The sequence below is a fragment of the Hyperoodon ampullatus genome (genome assembly GCF_949752795.1).
Source record: "Hyperoodon ampullatus genome assembly, chromosome: 12".
NCBI classification, from domain to species: domain Eukaryota; kingdom Metazoa; phylum Chordata; class Mammalia; order Artiodactyla; family Ziphiidae; genus Hyperoodon; species Hyperoodon ampullatus.
The window spans coordinates 51,617,688-51,638,975 of NC_136925.1; the positions used below are offsets into that span (position 1 = coordinate 51,617,688).

Genomic DNA, 21,288 nt, shown 5'->3' on the forward strand with positions numbered 1-21,288 from the left:
AATTCTAAGGAAAATTATCATAATATAATTTTTAAAAATTAATTCATGGTCATCTAAACTCGGACATAAAGAAGAAAGGGTCAAACGGTGACAGACCAATGAGTAAAAACCACAAAAAGAATAACTCCATACCTTTCTTTTCAGGTTTTCCTTTTTCTTTGTCTTTTTCTTTCTCTTTGTGTGTAACTGGAAAGAAACAGACAATACCTTTCATTTAAGTAAAAAGAATAAAAGATGAGATGATTGCATGGCAGTCTTTGATGTCAAAAACTTATCTACTGCCTTTGGAAATCTTTAACTAGCATGAGGTTTTACACAGGTTTAAATGTTAAAATAATTATAGATATTTTAAATTTCTATTTTTATTTTGTAACCAAGGACAAACTCATACCAAAGCCAGGTCTGACTGCAAAGACTACCCCTCAACTTTTCCAAATCTTTAACTTCAATTTAATGAATTGGAAAAGTTTTTAAATGTATTATGCTATCTGCCAAAGAAGCCCAGCTCAATACTGAAGGAACACCAAAACTGTGAAGACAAAAATACAGAGAGAATCGTTTGAACCTGAGGCAAAGAACACTCAATAGATAGTATATGTTAATATACTATAGATATATACAATAGATATACAATAGATAATACACAATAATATACAATAGATAGTATATGTTAATATTCTACAGGAGATTTCCATGCAAATAGGTTTTGAAAATATACTGGAATGAAACTGGAATGACACCAAACCCTTTCAAAGAAAACAAAATTTAATTCAATATGAGCTATGATTCAATTAATTAATATAGTAGGGCTCAAATTTAAGTTATAATCTTCCCCCATAATTCAGTCATAACTCTTATTAATGGCACCTCAAACTAGAAACTTGGGACTCATCCAGGATTCATCTTTTATTTTTCATTTTTGTCCATTTGCCAAGCTTTTGCAATCCTACCTATTAATATTCCTTTTACCCATCTTCTTCTATCCAATATTACACTCCCTACTTATAATTTATTTACATGAAACTATAGAAAGAGCACCAGCTATGTGCTAAAGACTTCGCTAGGCAAGAGAGACTTCATCCCTATCATTATGATGTCAACAAGCTAATGGATGATGGATACCAAACAAATAATCCCAAGGGTAGTTAATTGCAGTTAGAATAATTGTTGTGAAGAAAATATCCAGGGTAGCATATCAATGTATAAAGTGAGACCTAATCTAGTCTGTGTGCTTGGGGAAGGTCTGTTGGTAGAAATGATATATAAGGATGTGAAAGATGAGAAGAAATTAACCTAGTAGGGGAGTAGGAAGGAGAAAGGGGAAAGAGACCATTTCAAAAGTGGGACTATGATGTCCTTCTTGGGCATATTATTATTATAAATATTATTACACTAATATCCTGAATAGTGTCTTGAACACTTAGATTTTGAGTTTTCTGAGTCTCAGAGTAGCCTTTCTAACATGAAAATCTGATCATACCATTGATCTGATACAAGTGTTAGTATCTCCCTCATTGCTTAGCATGGTAATCTGTCACATGGTAGGTGCTATATCAAATATAAAAATATTTCATTGTTTTAGTAATCTGACGTTTGTTTATCAATCCAATCTTACCTACCAGGAATTTCCCCTTGAACTTTACATTCCAGTTACAACAAAATGTTTGGAATTCCATAAATATGCTACATGTCCTCCTAATGCCTTTGCATCTCTGTCTGCTTGTGCCCCTACTTAGATTTCCCACACCCACATTTCCTCTGTTCCATGTACCCTTTCAGTCCTGGCTCAAATGTCTCTTCCTCTGCAGAGGGTTGGTTGATCTCTACTTATTCCATATGCCAACTGCACCATGTGCATAATTCTATCTTATCAATTAAGTAATAATACAGCAATTGTTCATAAATCTGACTCCCAAGAAGGTGAACTCTCTTTAGGGGCTATGCCATATTACTTTATTTTTGTATCCTGGCTCATCACATGGTGTCTGACTCACAGTGGACTCTTAATAGATATTTTTGAACAAGGGAAATTCTAAAATATTATAAGAAGAGCTACTTTCATCTTCTAGTACAATTCTATTTACTGATGATTTGTATGGATATAATATGCACTGCTTGCTTCCAATCATTTAAATATTTTACAATTTGTTAAAATTTCCTAAATAATTAAAACCCAGTGAGAAACAGAAGAGAAAAAAAATCATAGACCATCTAGACATTATTTTTCCTTTCCACATTCAATGGTTCTTCTGGGTTTTCTAAGTTTCTAAGTTCAATATTAAAATCTCACAAAATAAAAGTAGGACATCAGCACTCACACATGACCACAGATAGCTTATTTCGGTTCCTTTGGATCACTATTAATTAAGCTGAAAAGCAAAAGAAAATCTTGGCAAAAACAAAGCCTCTTTTAAAGTTTCTCTAGGGGAAAGGAAGTTTGCATGAGATAAGCTGTGCTTTTGAAACCCTGATTGGCAAGACCCCCAGGAGAAAACCTAATCTGTGTCTCTGCCTCTGTGAAGGACCAGACCTCAGCCACCTCCGACAGCTGGTTGTCCATTCCACTAAAGGATTTTCCAATTGACGTGTGCATGGGTATAAATGGGAGAATTAATACAAAATCAAAAAGCAAGGGGTCTGAATTCAGGCTCAAATTAGCATATGTATGCCTTATTCCTGTTACCCTGGGGAAAAATCCGGTTCCTCGCAGTCTAAGTTTTGATTTACAGACACAGTGCTGTATGCTGGAATTTCATTATCCTCCTCAGAAATGGTACCATAATACTGCTTAGTGAAGCAGCTGGAACCGCATGCTCTAGGGAGCTGTTCAACATGGCAGGGAGCCACTGAAGCTTCTTGGATGGAAACTTCAAACTTTGGCAAGACTGAGCTCAAACACTAAGGTTTGAAATTGCTTTTATCAAAATAGTGCCACCATCAATAACTGCCTTAATAATCCCTCTAAAACAAAAATAATTTGCTGCAACAATTACATTTGCTCATGCATCTCTTGGCTCAGAACTCACAGAAGTTTTCATATGAAAGAAGAAAAAAAGTACCTTCCTTGTCACCAGCTCTGTTTGGTAAGTTACATATTAGCTAGGATAGTTTTAGCTCAGGACAAAATAAGCTTGATGCACCTGCTAGAGCTTAATTTGCTTGTCATCCTTATTTACAAAAAACAAAATTCCCTTTGGCATGCTGATAATAAAAAACAAATGGAATACACAAGTTGGAAAGGCCCTGATGTTTGGTATCTGAGTTGGCATGGCCCTACTGTTCCTGCACTTGCCCAGACTCTGACCTTTCCCTGGCCAGAACACTCAGCTCAGCTGAACTCCAAAGCACGTCTCTTGCCCTCCCCATGTGTTCTCTCTCCAGTACTCTGCCAGCTGTGCTCTGTGCTTTCACAGCTCTTGGCCCTGGCAACACCCCAGGCGGGCTCTGTGTCCTTTTCTGAAGTGTATCAGAGTTCAGAGTGCACCTGACCCTGGGTTCCTAACGGGCAAAACACGCGCAAGGGGCCAAGCAGCAGGTATTAGGGGCCAGGTTGTCAGAATCCTTTGAAGATCTCTCTGCTCTGAGTTCAAAACTCAAAAGTTTTGGCATCAAAAGTTTTAAAGTACTGATTTGTATAGGCTACTCTATTATTCAATTGATGTAGCAAGAAAATTTAATTAAGTGTAACTCTGGAACCTCATACTTGACTTCAGAACTATTGGACTGGACTAAGCTTGAGGGTCTGAAGCAAAAGGAATTGGATAGATAAGCATGTAACAACTACACCTTTGCATTAGAAACCACTTTGGGGAGCACAGCTACCTGTAATAGATTTTGCTGATTTTTCTTTTAATTAATTTCTCTATTTCTCAGATTTCTGGCACTGCTGTTGAGAGAGGTATTAGCCCTGAAGTGGTCTATAAATTTTAAATAGGTCAACATTTTAAACAGTTTCATAAAATTCATATACACCCATGTTTCAATTCATCATTTTTTATGAAAGAGCAAGATACATATTCATTTTAAATCATTTTAAAAAATTATCCTTTAGCCACCACTAAACAAAAATGCCAGACGTACTCTTGGTTAGTGTATATCTCTGTGTTTCTTTTTTCTTTTTTTGTAATTTCAATTTGTCAAATTTCCATTCTGTGCTAAGACAAAATGATCTACACACTTTATATGATAATGATGAATTCAGTAGAAACACATTCTTGAGTAGAGAAACTTCTCAAAGATTATATTATTCATTCTTCTTTAAGGAAGAATTTATCATTTTTACTTTAATATAAGTACACAATTTTAGAGCTGATAGGAACCTAAGAGATCAATTAGCCTGAAGCTCTTTGTCCATTGATAAGAAAATACAGCCGCGTAAGTGTCCATGGCAGAGTAGAAGAAGAATTCAGTTATTATGTTGCTAAACTAGTACTCTCCCCACAAGATTATGCTGCCTTGTCCATCCCACATCCTGTGCAGACTTGTTCTTATGAGCCCAAGTGTACTAACTAGATTCTCCAAGCATGTTATCTACAATCTATCCTACAATAATGCACACAATTCTTTTTCATAATAAAATTACATTTATTTATGTATTAAAGTGAAGATTAGGCAAATTACCTAAAGTTACAAAGCTCATCTGATACATATGCTTTCAATCACAAAATAGATTTTTTTTAATTCTAAAGGATTAGTTTTACTTTCAAGTCTGATTTAATTGTATGGGTAATTTCCCCTTCACCTGGGGCTACATGGCCATAGTCAGAACCATAATGATTTCCTCATAAGTGAACAATCGCTATGCAGAAGGAGCTACATAGCTTTGTATAGGGCCTTCTGTTCTCATTTTACAGGTTTATCATTCACAGCAGCCAAAGAAGAAAATAAAATATATTTTGTACTTCAAGGAGACAATTAAGTACAGCTGAGAGAAGGCAAAAGTAAATTTATACAACACAGGCTAACTAAATTAACCTGTGGGCTTTGAGAGCATTTTCACAAAGGGCTCCAGGATATTTAGATACATTTTAACGTCCTGCCCTCTTTGGCTTTTGAGTCTCATCTTCAGCCCTATGCCATGCCAGCCTATGATTCCGGTCCTATAATAGTTTCTCAGAAAGGATCCTAAACCAGTCAATCAGGATGATTGTTCTCTATTAACCCTTTTAAAAAATGTTCCCCTGACTTTGTGCATGTGATACTGTTATGGGTTTAATTACGTTAGCGAGAAAAGATATGCCGAAGTCCTAACCTCCTGTACCTCAGAATGTGATCTTATTTGGAAATAGGGTCTTTACAAGAGGTAATCAAGTTAAAATCAGGTCAGTAGGGTGGCTCCTAATCCAATATGACTGGTGTCCTTATGAAAAGGGGAAATTTGGACACAGAGACAAATATGCACAGCAAGAAGGGACAGAGATGCAGGGAGAACACCATTTGAAGGTAAAGGCAGAGACTGGAGTGATTCATCTACAAGCCAGTGAATGCCAGCAAACGCCCCTGAAGCTGGGAAAAGCCTGCAGATTCTCCCTCACAGCTCTCTGAAGGAACTAACCCTGCTAAAACCTTGACTTTGGAATTCTAGCCTCTCTAAATGTGAGACAATACATTTCTGTTATTTTAAGCCTCCCAGTTTTTGGTACTTTGTTACAACAGCCCTAGGAAACGAACACTAACACTAGTCACTGGGCTTCTCTTGTGCTCCTTTAACCAAGTTCCCACCTGGTTCCTTGAGGACTGACCCCTGACCTAGCTATCGTATCTTCCATTTTAAGTTCCAGAGTGCACACCTAAATCCCAAACTAAGGCCCTTCCAGAAAACTGAGGTCAGACCTACTCAGCGACTAGGGCAGCCAGATGTCTCCTCAAGCAGCATCTCTCATCCAGGACATCTCTTTGCGGAGTATTCACCACATGATGACGTGACTGTGTACTTGGTTTTTAGATCTCTCTTTGGACTGGGTCTTACTCTTCTTAGTATTCTTAGTTCCCAGTATGATGTTTGGCACAAAGTAAGTGCAATAAATAAATTAATTTGTTATTATTGCTTAACAGCTATAGCAAGTTTTTCTATTTACACCAACTGTCTGCCAGGACACTCCCCCATTCCCACTAACTGGCCCCCTCAGACGTTAACTACATGCCATTCATCAGCACCCACTCTGCTGTGTAAATTTCCTCAGTATACCTGAGGTCAGCTCTTCAGCAAAACACCTGATAACCCAGGTGGATGTAGCAGACACCTATTGCTCTGAATGCCTACAAGGCCCTCCTTTTGGCTAGGAGCCGTCCTAGAGAGACAAAATTCTCTCATCTAGTTATATGTTTATCACCAGGTTCTAGTCTTTTCTGGTTTACTCTGTTCTATGAGTATACTGACATGTTTAATAGTTAAATAGAAGCCTAAACGGTGTCTGAAACTAACAATAAAATTTGCAATTGAAAAAGAAACAAGACAATATGCAATAAAATGGTAACCACATGGAGGGAAAAAGCAGAGGAAAGTAAAAAAATAAATTACTATTTTTCTCTGGAGAACTGAGTTTTGCTTGTATCTTTCTTTTTCTGCACTTTCCAAATTGTCCAAATTAATCTGTATTACTTTAACCTATACTATTATACATTTATTGTGGGTGTTTCTGATTACATGTTACAGATAGTTTTTGTTTTAATATGGAGCTCACTGTCAAATTCTTCAATTGCCTCTGACCAAATAAATTTGACATTACAATGGCCCAATTAAAGCCACATAATTATATACTTGAAAATAAACACAGATTGTCAAAGGAAAAGTTCTCTATAGAAATCAAGTAAATATTAACAAAATAGAGAAAATGAATGCTTTATTAATTCATTCATTAATTATTTCAACATGCATTGAACGTGTTTCATCTGTTTGGCACTTTGCTAGATATTAGAATGATTTTTAATTTAATATAAGGACACAAATTCAGAGCTGATAGGAAGCTGAGAGACCACTGAGCCTGAATCTCTTTGTTCACGAATAAGGAAACACACAATCATAAATGTCAACACCAACCTAGAACATATAAAAAGACAAACACAGTTCCTGCCCTCAGTGAGCTAGATCAATATACTCACAATTAAAATTTGGTGTCAAAATGCTTTAAAGGCTGAAAGCAAGGATGTAACTGTAGCAAGGAGGAAGTACCTGAATGCCCACAGAGTGAGGGACAGCAAAGGAGGCCTATTGAAGGAAGGGATGTTCCATCTGAGAATCAAAAAAATGAGCAGAAGCCTGCCAAGTGGCAGATGGTCAGAGAGAACAGGTATATAAAAGCACAGTTATGAGAGAGCAGCAGTGCTGGCTTAGGAACTGCCCAAAAGTTCAGCCTGCCTATGGCATGGGAGGTGTTGGTGGATGTGGAGTGAGGTGGTGAGGGGAGCAGGGGGAGAGCTGGGAATGCAGCGGGTTGATGAGGAGCTTGCAGAGTAGGGAAGGTAAGTGGCAAAGTGGACAAAGCTGACCACTGGCTATCTATCAGTGATCATATGATGAGGGCCTTTTATGTCATTACAGTGTGGCTTTTATCTCTAAAGCACTGTGAGCCCATGAGCATGATTAACATGGCTTTCAGGGGTTAATGCAGGGAAATCAGTTATGAAGTAACTGTCATAACCTAATTGGGAGATGACTGTAGAGGGGATAGTAATGGGAGAGGAGAGGTGAGAATAGACTAAATTATAATTAAGAGAGAGGATGACAAAGGGCCATTCAGGATTGGACTTTGGTATTGAAAGAGACCAACAAGTCTATGGCAGGGATTGTAACTCAAATGCCTTCAGAGATAAAGCAGATAAATAAATGTCTACTCCAGTAGTGATGAGAGTGGAGGAGATTGGTGCAGGTCCCACCTAAAGACATCCAGGTAGAAGTTATGTTAACATACTGGTTGGTCAAAGAGAACCTCTGTGGGATATACTTGAACCCTAGGCTAGGTATTTCATTGAGAATATTCATGAGATGGCTACTCATCTGAAGAGGCTGACTTGAATTCTAGCCTCACTTCCCAAACGTTAATGGAACCAGGATGGAGTCTGCACATGAATATATATATTTAAACCTATCCAGATGATTCTAAAGTCCAGTCAGAATTGAGTACCACTACTGGCCAAAATGACTCCTAGCTTTTTAACTTGAATAACTTGGGTGAATCGTGATGTTAAATTTCAGGACAAAGAATACAGAAGGATGTAGACATTTTGTGCGACAGAAGTTAATACATCAGCTTTTGTGTAATAGATCTCTTTATACTCTGATATTTGCTGGCTTCTCTATAATCATTTCGGGCTACGATTACCTTGGATATAGTGTATCTTTTCTTATAAGAGTTCAAAATGCTTTGATAACAATTTAAATTCCTAACTATCCGTCATATATAATCATAACTGACAGAATGTGGCATAGAGAAAACATGTATTTATCTAGACATAGGAGCAGCTATAAAACCACATTTATTTTCACTGAACTACTTGGGAATAGAAAGCAGGCATTATTCTATTCTACCTGGATGAGGAAACTAACCAGTAAAATGAAATCTTTTGTTCATATTCACAAAAAAAAAGTTGTGGAAAAAAGTATCTCTGAAGCCCATTTCACTGTTGAACAGCTGAAGCTCCATTTTCTCTTTCTTGAGAAACATTCACTTTCCCAAACTATATTTGATCTATTCAGGAAATATATTCAGGTACCAATCTCTAGCCCAGCCTTTGAGGAATTTATTTTAAACTTCAGCCAAATTCACTGCTTTAATTATACAAGAAAATTATACAAGAAAAAACTCACTAGTTTAAAAAACCCACTCTACAGTCCACTGCTCAGTCTTTAACAGCAGGATTCTAATAGAGCCAAGTCCAAAACGCAAATGGTACCATCTGCATCACAATATCCACTCCAGGAGCACTGCTATTAAATTAGTAGTACAGTCTGCAAGATAAAACAGCAGACTCCCCAATCATGTGGAACCAGTTGAATTTCTGTTTAACCTCCAGCAGATAGAAACACATAACCAGTTCAGTGATGGCTAGCTTAGTCAATCCGTACCCAAGAGCTGTGTCCAATTTCCCTGACCAAAGGAATTAAGAACGAAAAAAGGGAAAGGGAACAGAAATAAGACATTAGTTCCCTGAGTACAAATATAAATAGGTTTCAGTTGAATAAACTTCATTGTCCCTGGTTGTATAAGGATTGGCTGATCAATCTGGAACTAACTCAAACATTAGGATTAAAGACATAATATCTGCAGAATGATTTGAACTCTTCACAAAAAGGAAGTTCATGAAGTATATTAAAAAAGAAAACATGGTATTTTAATGTAGATTCACATATTGGTATTATTTCAGGTTAATTAGAACTTCTGTTATTTGAAACTGTTACTGGCAACTTTGATGTTTGTGCAGGTAATGTTGTACTAGTCAGTTTTTGACATAATAAATATTAGACAACATTCAATTTTTATCCTAGGAAAATTCTTTCATTTTCAGCTGTATCACACAAATACAGTAATAATGAGATTTTTATTTTTGCCTTAACTCACCCAGTATCATGTGAGACTGATCATTGGGGAAACTTGGGCATATTTAGAAACATGTCCTATTGAATGTTTGTGCTTCTGGTAAGTTTTCTTTTTAAGTTTTATGACTACATGGGTCACTCCTAGAAAAGTGATGCTTGTAAGATGAGCAAGACACTGCTGGCCATTAGTAATATCCCTCTAATGCAAGGTTTCAGTTACTAGATTTAGTTGAGTTGAAAAGGATATTAATCATCATGTTGTCATTGTCCATCTACCCCTTGAGGCTGTGTAAGCAAGCTCTGAGGCCATAGCAGTCTTCAGTGAGATAGTATAATGACTGCATTTCTATGACAAATATTTTAAAGGTATAGCATGGCATAAAAAAACTCAAGTTAAAAAAAATTGAACTCTGATCTATTAACTGATTAAAGAAGGAAAAATGTTTGCTAATAAGTCAAAAAATACGTTTGTGGTACTATCTCAGTAAGCAAAAGCCAACTGTATCAGTAAATAATTGAAAGATTGTAACACATTTTGAAGTTATTTTGATTCCAGTAATTAAATATTATACATTTATACCTGGGGTTTACTTAGAAGTAAACTTACTTAAACACTATCAACAATTAAAGCAAAAGAGCACTAAATATGAAAACTTTCCATTTTCTCATGTAAATATACAAAATATATATCCTGAATAAAAATAAGAATAAACACAAAATTTAACACTTACCTTTAGTTTGTATTTTCCTTTCAGTTTTCTCCTGCTTTTCAGTCTTTTCTTTGTGTATTTCTAGGAAAAAATAGGATATACTTTTAAAAACTCTTTTTGAAAATGTGCAAAATATAAATCATAGCTATGACCTAAACATTATAATTCCAGCATGAAGTCTAAATTATTTTAGCCAACAAATTTAAAGGTATCTAAAAGGAAAGAGTCATTGTAACATATTGCCACATAAATCCCTCATTTATTGAAATAAGGAAAAAATTGGAGTTACCTAAAATTTAGTTATTGAAAAAGCTTAAACACTTAAATCAATAAATGTTGCCACTGTTTTCAGTGCTAAATCTGATCACAAATTATAATTATGTTTTATTTCAATTACTCTCAATGCATATTAAGACTCCTTAGTAAAAAATGTCATTTAGATTTAGGAAGATTTAGTTTTTACATATTAAATTAAGAATTTGTGAAATGAACTGTAACAACTATCTAATAGGAAATATATCTCAGAAGTATTGACTCTAAACTATGTTTATAATCAGAATTTGGCCTTGCATTTAACCAATAATTACTGCATGAAGATATGACACATTTCATAGAATGTTAGTTGTTACATTTTTTCTAAATATCAGGTTTTAACAAATATATTCAATTTGCTGCTAGTTTCAGTAAACATACATTGCCAAGGCTTAGAAAATAAAGTTAATTTTGAATTTGCAGTTAATTTGGATAGAAGTAAATTTGAGATTAGAGTTTACAAATATGATTACTACCTCTGAAAAGTGACTTAATCTTAAATACCATGGTTTTTCTTAGAAAAATGCTAATGAGTTTTACTTATTTATTTATCACAACTTTATTCCACAGATGGTCTGAGATGGTGCTAATTACTGTACATATTCTAAATTCTCCATTTGTAGATTTGAATTTGCATTTTTATAATTTTTCTAGAAGTCTAAAATCAAGACCAACTATAGGAAAATCCTAAATATCTTCAGAAAAGACAGTTACTGACTTTCATTCACCAGTTAAAGAGATAATCACCACTGTGAAGATTTCCTCCCCTCATTTTCCCCATTAATCAGTCATACTATTTATAAGGCCACTCCTCTACCCTTATCCCATTCTTGACCTTGAAAATGGCAATGGAGATACAAAAGAGTTAAGATATTCAATTGCAGTTGTGAAAAAAAGGCTTCAAGGTACAAGGAAAGATATCCCAAGGGCTTAGGAAACATCCAGCTTCCAGCTTCTCTCCTCCTCCTCCTCCTCATTATTTTTTATTATTAATCTCCTCCCTATGTCTCCAAATCCTACTCCAAAGCATGATTCTTCATCTTAGCATTATTGACTTTTTAGATTGGGGAAATTGTTATTTGGAGGTGGAGTGGGGCTACTCTGTGCACTGTATTTAGCAGCATCCCTACTTACTAGATGCTTCTAGCCCCCATTCCCATCCCCAGTCATGACTATAAAAAATGTCTTTAGATATTGTGAAATGACTCCTGTTGGGAACTTGTATCTTTAGAGCAATAGTCCAATCACTCTTTGTCACTGTCTAGACCTACATTGTCCAATGCAATGTCCACTAGACATGATATGTGGTTAGTCCAAATTGAGATGTGCTATAAGTGTAAGTACATAATGAATTATGATGACTTAATATTAAAATGAATGTAAAATATCTCATTAATAATTTTTATATTAATTACATATCAGAATGATATTATTTTGGACATATTGAGTGTGATGGTTTTATTTATGTGTCAACTTGGCTAGGCTACTATCCCAAATCATTCAAATGAACACTAATCTAGAAGTTGCTGTGAAGGTATTTTGCATATGTAATTAAAATGCCTAGTTTATTAGCTTTAAATAGGTGGTTCTGGATCATCTGGGTGGGCTTGTCTGATTTCACTGGAAGGTCTCAAAAACAAGTTTGAGGTTTCCTGGGAGAGGGAAGAAATTCTTTGGGTGGATGACAGCGTTGGTCCATGCCCGTGGGTTCCAGCTTGCCCATGATCTTCACTTCTTGACTGCCTGTCCTATGGGTTCTCATTTGCTCAGCCAGTCCCCACAATCACACAGGCCAATTCCTTGTAATAATTGTCTTAATATATAAATATATTTGCATAATTTCCTACTTTTGCTTCTTTGGTTGAGCCCTGACTGATATTTGGGGTTAAATAATACATGTTATTAAAATTAATTTCATATTTTTCTTTTTACATTTTTTTAATGTGGCTACTCAAAAAATTTTAAATACATATGTAGCTCACATTATACTAGTTTTAGACAGTACTTGTCTGGTCCTAGGGGTGGGCAAATGACCTTTTCAGGTCATCTACAGGGTTAAATCTTCTACAAGTTAATTTAAAACCCCCCTCAAAATTCTCCCCTGCCAATACCATTCTGCTTCCTCCCTCCTATTTAAACAAACAGAAGATATGGAGAAGATTGTGGCCTTGTATAACTCAGCCTGATAAAGTAAGTAAAATGCCAAAGATTTAGAGTAGTCTTTGCATGTGCTAAGGGAATCATCCTTAAGAAATAATTTCTTACTCCTGATAGGGATTAATTTGAATATAGAAATGGGATGAAATTTTCTAAATTAAAAATTTATATGAAACGTTACATCTATTGTGATTGAAAAAGGCCTTAAATCTGTCATTGAGAATAATATTTTTCCTTTAGAGGTGTGTGTGTGTGTGTGTGTATATGTGTGTGTGTTTATATTCCACAGATATCCACTGGCTACTCAGAGGAATAAAAGAGGGATTCTAGAACTCATACAGGAGGATCAGACACGAGTTAGAATCTTCTGCAGGATTAGGTTCAAAAGGCCATTCTGCCTGGGTAAGCCTGTCAGAGCCTCCTAGCCTAACTTAAGTGGGGAAATACACTGTTTAGACAAGGTGGTGGTTTATGGAATTAGACAATCCATGTTGGTTCATGATGGGGTTTCCTGCAAGGTAGGTGAAAGCTTGCACATCAGAGAACAGAAAAAATAACAGTAGTAGAAGAAACCTTGGTTCCCCTTAGCCTTAGCTCTTGTGCACCCAGCAGCAGCTGACCAAAAGGGAATGAGCTCTAGATTATGACCAGAATTGTAATGAGCAGGGATCCATCCTGGAGGGGAAAAAAATAAAGTGAAAGAAGACAAATCTCAAAAAGATTGGGATGCAGATCACCACTCAGGAAAAGACAGGAGGGAAACATATTCCCTCCATTTTCCCCCAAATACAAGAAAGGGAGGTAACCTTAAAGTGGGAGGTAAGTCCAGGAATGTTGGTTACACTTCATAATAAGTTTCACTTAAGCAAAAATAAAAATAGATGAAAGTAAAGGAGAATTAGACTTAAAAATGATGATAATTTTTATGTTCATTTGTGACATTGGCCTGTAATTTTCTTTTTTGTGGTATCTTTGTCTGGTTTTGGTATCAGGGTGATTGTGGCCTCACAGAATGAGTTTGGAAGTATTCCTTCCTCTGCAATTTTTTGGAATAGTTTCAGAAGGGAAGATGTTAACTCTTCTCTAAATGTTTGATAGAATTCGCCTGTGAAGCCATCTGGTCCTGGGCTTTTTTATGTTGGGAGTTTTTAAATCACAGATTCAATTTCAGTACTTGTAATTGGTCTGTTCATATTTTCTATTTCTTCCTTGTTCAGTCTTGGGAGATTGCACCATTCTAAGAATTTGTCCATTTTTTCTAGGTTGTCCATTTTATTGGCATATAGTTGTTTATAGTAGTGTCTTATGGTCCTCTGTATTTCTGTGGTGTCGGTCGTAACTTCTCCTTTCTCATTTCTGATTTTACTGATTTGGGCCCTATCCCTTTTTTTCTTGATGAGTTTGGCTAAAGGTTTATCAATTTTGTTTGTCTTTTCAAAGAACCAGCTTTTAGTTTAATTTATCTTTTCTATTGTTTTCTTCATCTCTATTTAATTTATTTCTGCTCTGATATTTATGATTTCTTTCCTACTACTAACTTTAGGTTTTGTTTGTTCTTCTTTCTCTAGTTGTTTTAGGTGTAAGGTTAGGTTGTTTATTAGAGATTTTTCTTGTGGGATTAACAATATACATACTACTATATATAAAATAGATAACCAACAAGGACCTACTACTGTATACCATGGGGAACTATACTCAATAGTTCATAAAACCTGTAAGGAAAAAGAATCTGAAAAAGAACATGTATATATATATATATATATATATATATATATATATATATATATATATATATATATAAAACTGAATCACTGCTGTATACCTGAAACTAACACAACATTGTAAATAAATTTTACTTCAATAAAAATAAAAATAAATAAAAAATGATGACAATATATTTCAGAGTGTTTATTTTATTTTTTTGTTATAACAAAATTCTTTAATAAGATTTATAAAAATGAATATTTAAGAATAATTTTTTCACCTTGAATTGTTTTCCTTTTCCACTCCCAATGAAAATACAAAATTATCAGCACCCACACACATATACACCCAAAACTACAGTGACATTCTCTACACAGAACTACATTATAGTTTAAATTGCTGAAAAATCAAGACAGTTCTAAGTGGGTGCAAGGATGGGTTTTTCTTCCAAAAACAGCTGATAGATAGGGAAGCAATTTACATAAAGTTCTGGTCAATGGTTGTCAAAAGTTTCTTAAAGGTTGCATTTCAACTAAAAGAGGATCCAAATTAAGGTTCTCCCTACCCTCACCTCCCTTTGCTAACACCCTTTCAAGGAGTATTTTCTTCCTGCTCCTAAGAGAAAAAATATTTGAATTTTTAAAATATTCTGAAGTTTTCATGCACAGTTGGAATTTGGGGCAAATGTGTCCAGACCATCCAGCATTTTCTATAGACATCAACAAAAGCAGGCACTGGGGATTCTGTGCTTTGGGTACAAACCACGGTACAAGGATCCTGGCAGGAAACACATGCTGAGATTCCTCTACTCTTTCAGAATTTTCGGGGCTGGGACTTTTGTACCTCGAAAGTTCCCCCAGGGTCCTGCTCAATTTCACAGTCTCAAGAATAAAGTCCCCACTTTTTATTTTCCTGATTCTGCACTTCAGCTTTATATAAACTAAGACAGCCCAACTGCTCTGGGCAGATCCACTCAGATCTCTTATAAGTGTGAGTCGTGGATTAAAACACACACATACACACACACACACACACACAAATCTCTACAGCTCACGATGAAATATAATGACTTACATAGACGTTGTTTTGCAGGAACATCATCATTTTTAACTGATGATCACTTGAAGACTGTTAGTATCTCTGTACAGGTAAGTGCAGACAAGCACAGCTAATCTTGTAAAGGCATACACACATACATTTCTTTGCTTATAGAAGACAAAAGAAATTTATTTCTGATGATTCTGAAAAGGAGCAGATTTCACTACCTCAAAATATGTCTCTTTGGCATAAGGATTATTTTTCAGCTAAATGCAGTCAAAGCCCAGCAGGAAAAGCTCTTTACCTTCCCCTCAACTGCCTAAATTTACATTGAAAAGGGGGCCTGTACCAAGGAGAGAGCTATTACCAGAGATACCAAGAAACTTATCTGCATAACAGGACACTCTTTGTTTTCCAAACGTCTACTCTCCCTTCCTGTAAATAGCCTTCCTTCCTTTTGTATACTCAGACCCCTCTCTTTTCCTTAGCTCAGGATGTTATTTATATATGTCTCAATTACCTGGCTGCCCTTTGAGTCTCATATTTTTATGGGGCTCCCGTATGTATGAACACTGTTTATTTTTCTCCCATTAATCAGTCTTCTATCAATTTAATTATTAGACCAGCCAAAGAACCTAGACAGGAGGAAGGAGAATTTTTCTGCCCCTACAATTCAAACTTAAGGAAAAATTAAATGTCTCTGCATGTTTTATTGCAACATTACATTTTCTTTGGGGATTGTATTCTATCACTATTGTCACTGTCTCTGGCTAAAAGATGTCCAAAGAATCCAATGTAGCCTCTACACAGTGTGCTAGTTCTATCTCCTTACACTTTAGCCAGGAAATGATGACCATTCAGGCTCCTGCCCAATTGAGTAACAGCATGATACCAATTTAGACTTCAGAAGGATATTTTTCTCATAAGCAGATGATGCCTAATTTTTTACTCTCAATTACTCTTGCCCGCAAAGAACTATTTGTGTAAGAATGGAAAATTAAATGTAAAAGAGTCAAGTCAGTAAATGGAAATTTATTGCCCTATGGTTTTCAGCAAACTTCAAAGAAAAATAAAATTTCTTATATTAATACTATCTTCTAGTTATTCAATAATTTCTACAGACAGGTAAATGCCTCTACCTTATGCAACATAACAGTAATGTATAGTAGCAAAAAATTTCATTTAAACTTTTGCACTCTTTAAGAAGAGTTCACTTAAACTGAACCAATTCTGGATACAAGGGACAAAGAAGGTCAAAGTAGTCATTATTTACCTCCAAATGTATGTGCTTTGCCAATAGGTTAGAGTCCAACCTGAGAACATGGTAAGTCTCAGCAACAGATTCTAGTTGGAATGATAAGCCATTTTGGTAACAGTAAACCTCAAAGATTGTTTTGTGGCTTAGAAAGCACAGAGGTCAAAGTATCTCAATCCAAGTGTGAGACTGTCCAAGGTCCTTAAAGGTACAATTGTCAATTTGAATTTTGATAGCTGGAGAGGGAAAAATAAATGGAGAAAGAGTGACAGCTCAATGTGTCAGGAAGCAATGAAAAGGATCCCTTTGTTTTCCTGAGTTATTGGTAACCTTATCTAATGTATCAGTTCTCCACTAGTGTTTACTCTGTCCATTATGATATGAGGGGCACTCAACAGAAGGGGCAAGTTACTTCCATAGAAGATGGGAAGTGTATTCTGACTTCTTTCACTAGTCCTGGTTTTCCCCTATCCCCTTTCTCACTATCTGTAGGGAAGTATGTGTGAATATGAGAAGTGGAGAAAAGAGAAGAAGTCTCCTTTTAGATTCTTATTGTTATTATTCATCTCCCATTCTAAAACCAATACTTCATCATGCTAGGCTTTATTTTATTTTATTATTTTTTAAACATTTTTATTGAAGTATAATTGCTTTACATTGTTGTGTTAGTTTCTGCTGTATAACAAAGTGAATCAGCTATACACATACTTATATCCCCATATCCTCTCCCTCTTGCATCTCCCTCCCACCCTCCCTACCCCACCCCTCTAGGTGGTCACAAAGCACTGAGATGATCTCCCTGTGCTATGCTCCTGCTTCCCACTAGCTAGCTATTTTACATTTGGTAGTGTATACATGTCAGTGCCACTCTCTCACTTCATCCCAGCTAACCCTTACCCCTCTCCATGTCCTCAAGTCCATTCTCTACCTCTGTGTCTTTATTCCTGTCTTGCCCCTAGGTCTTTCAGAACCATTTTTTTGATTCCATATATATATATGTGTGTGTGTGTGTGTTAGTATACTGTATTTATTTTTCTCTTTCTGACTTTCTTCACTCTGTACGACAGACTCTAGATCCATCCACCTCACTACAAATAACTCAATTTAATGCATTTTTTTTAATGAAAGGAACTCAAAGAATTTAAACTCTGGTTTTCATGCTTTATAACTCAACAGTGATAACCAAAAAATATACCCTCTTAAATCAGGCGGTTTTTCTAAAGTCTAATGCCAAATAAGCAATTGGGTTAGAGTCCAATGTCTCTGAAGAGGTATTAGTCTCTGCACTAGACTTGTGAAGTGCCGGGAAACATGAGAAGCAGATATAATAATGTATTATTTTGCTGAGAAAAAATAAAAAATTAGAATTATTTAGAGTATTCATTATTTCTGGATTGCAATGGTCATTAAATGATTATTTGAATAATTGTCATACAAAAGATGGCATAAATCAATAGTATTCTAGTGTAATTAAAAATGCATTTTGTTAGGAAAATCTAGACATACATAAGCTATTAAAAGATCTATACAAAAATATTGTCATCCCAGGCATGTATTAAAATGCAGCTTAGTGTTTAAGATAACTAATGCTTGAGTCAATCTGCTTCATTCAAATCTAATTCTCATACCTACTAGTTGTATGAACTTCACTTCCTCATCTGTAGAATGAGGTTAATAATAGTACCTACCACATAGATTTACATGAGGATTAAAATAAGTTAAAATGTAAAGGATTTAGAGCAGCACCTGATATCTAATAAGCATCATGTAAAATATTGGCTATTATTACTATTACTTGCCTCCCTCACTAAATTCTAAATTTGATGAGGGCAAAATCTATGTCTATTTTGTTCCACAGTAAATTTTCAATAATAATTGGCATATACTAAACACTCTATAAATATATACTGAGTTAAAAAATAAATGTTTAAGCAAGATTATAAGCTATTAACTCTTGCACAATATAGAGTTGTGGTGGAGAGTATCTCACCTGTTCTTTAAGACACGACACACAAATGATTTAAACACTAAAATGAGTGTGGTTGAAAATTTGGGACAGTAAAATGTTGCATTTCTCAAACTTTTTACTTTCTATTAGAAATGCTGGAGAAAGTTGCAGAATTTTACTATTTGTGGAAATTTAAAAATGTATGTGAAAGGTATTGTAAACTACAACACTTGTACAAAAGGTAGTAGGGTATTTTTTTGTTTTTTTGTTTGTTTAAAGGAACTTTATTCATAATTGCTAAACCTTGGAAGTAACCGAGGCGTCCTTCAGTAGGTGAATGAAGAAATACATTGTGGTACCTCCAGACAATGGAATATTACTCAGCACTAAAAAGAAATACACTATCAAGCCATGAAAAGACATGGAGGAAACTTTAAAGCATGTTACCAATGTATTTTTAAAGCATTTCTTCCCACAGTGATCAATATGGGTATCAATAAGTTAGGGTTTTTTAATATTGTTTTTCTGGAACACTGCAAATCTAAATAATAATAAAATTTAAAACACTGTGCATTTTTAATACTTTGCCTTACTTATCCACAGATGTTTATATAAAATATGTCAACTATAAATTGACATTATATAATTGACAATTATGCCTATAATAAAATATTGATAGTCAAATATCATGTTCATTTCAACAGAAAAATATTGGGACAGGAGTTAAAAGTGGGATATGCTCTTCCACCTAACTTGAAAGTGTTCAAAATTTCTATTTCTTTTGTTCTACATGTTAGGTAGTAAAAAAAAAAAAAAAAAAAGCAAAACAGAAAAATTACCAGGGATTCTCAACTCTGTGCATCAGATTCAAATGATGTCTTAACTGGACATACTTTTTTCCACAAGAGACCAAAATCTCGTGATTTTGAAAAACAGAACGTACAGAGTTGAAGAGAATCTGGAATACATATAAACCTAACAGCTTCTCATTCACAGGCTTCTCAATTACACACCCAACCTTATTTCCAGATAGGAATGCAGCAACCTTGAGATTATTCTTTTTTTTTTTTTTTTTGGAGTACACGGGCCTCTCACTGTTGTGGCCACTCCAATTGCGGAGCACAGGCTCCGGAGGCGCAGGCTCAGTGGCCATGGCTCACGAGCCCAGCCGCTCCGCGGCATGTGGGATCCTCCCGGACCGAGGCAAGAACCCGTGTCCCCTGTATCAGCAGGCAGACTCTCAACCACTGCGCCACCAGGGAAGCCCCTGAGATTATTTTTGCTCCAACAGGAGCTACTTAAAATGGTTGGGCCTGAGTTGAGCTGTCTCAGCCTTTTTTTTTTTAATTTATTTTATTTTTGGCTGCGCTGGGTCTTTGTTGCTGCACGTGGGCTCTCTCTAGTTGGGGAGAGTCGGGGGCTACTCTTTGTTGTGGTGCGCGTGCTTCTCATCGTGGCGGCTTCTCTTATTGCAGAGCAGGGGCACTAGGCACGCTGGGCTTCAGTAGTTGTGGCACGTGGGCTCAATAGTTGTGGCACACATGCTTAGTTGCTCCGCGGCATGTGGGATCTTCCCGGACGAGGGCTCCAACCCGCGTCCCCTACATTAGCAGGCGGATTCTTAACCACTGTGCCACCAGGTAAGTCCTGTCTCAGCCTTTTTATTCTCCATGATGTTGGCACCAAAATTTAATCCCTTGCTTTCATCGGCTTGCTCCTTCAGGCTCCAGTGTTACCAGAATTATTTCCATCACTCTGGTTCCAGTTTGCTTGCCTTGATAGAAATGAGCTCTTTAGGGCCCAGGGTTCACTACAGCTGCAACTCCTTAGAGAAGTAAGTCTCTGGATCATTCATCAAAACTCTCCTCGGACTTTTTCATTCTGATCCCATCACCAAGCCTCACTGTCTGCTCTTTCTGCGTTTTGCCCCTTGTCCTCACAGGTCTGATCAATATTGGGAAAGACAACCAGAAGATAAAGCAGTGAGTTCCTTGAGCAGCCTGAGGGCAATATGCAGCAGTGCAGTTATGGAGCTGAGTTTTAATCTAGACTTATTTAGTGGAGTAGTCCAAAGATTAATGTATCTACTTAACAGTGTTACTAGGGCCAACCTGGTAACCAGTATTCTGAGGCTACGAATTTTAACAAGTTTAGTCACCTTTCCATTCTCCCTCCGTTTTTCACTCACAGTATTTTTCAGACACTTAAAGTTCTGCCTGGGGTAAGGCACCGAAGCTGCCAACAAAGATGGATGTAATGAAATCTCTGGCACAGAAACATGTCCATCTATCTTACTCCCAGTGATGTGATACAACCTTCTGAATGGCCTAATCCTAAAGTCTTGAATATTTATGATGCTCAGATTCCCTGGTTCTTCCTTATTCACCCTGACTGCAAAGAGCTAATGTGGATTTCAATAAAGTGAGAAAAATACACAATGAAAGAACTGAGTTTAAATTTGCTGGGCTCTTTTCAACCCCAGGAGCTTTAGGGAAATCTTAAAACACGATTATAAGGAGAATGTAATTTGTTTTGCTCTAAGTTAAGAAGAGCTTCTTCCTCTGCCATTGGCATGCATCAGGAACAATTTCACAGAATATCAGCCTTCATATCTGGGTCCTGTCCAAAC

At 36.1% G+C, this 21,288-nt stretch overlaps 1 protein-coding gene across 1 annotated transcript in view; it reads right to left on the reverse strand.

The window, feature by feature from the left end:
- The window catches only part of TRDN (triadin), a gene marked incomplete at both ends in the record, with an annotated part of 296,330 nt that overhangs the window by 248,098 nt on the left and 26,944 nt on the right, over window positions 1-21,288 (reverse strand). The window contains 2 exon segments of the mRNA XM_079716733.1: window positions 133-186; window positions 10,267-10,326. Coding sequence (XP_079572859.1) covers window positions 133-186; window positions 10,267-10,326 — 114 coding nt within the window.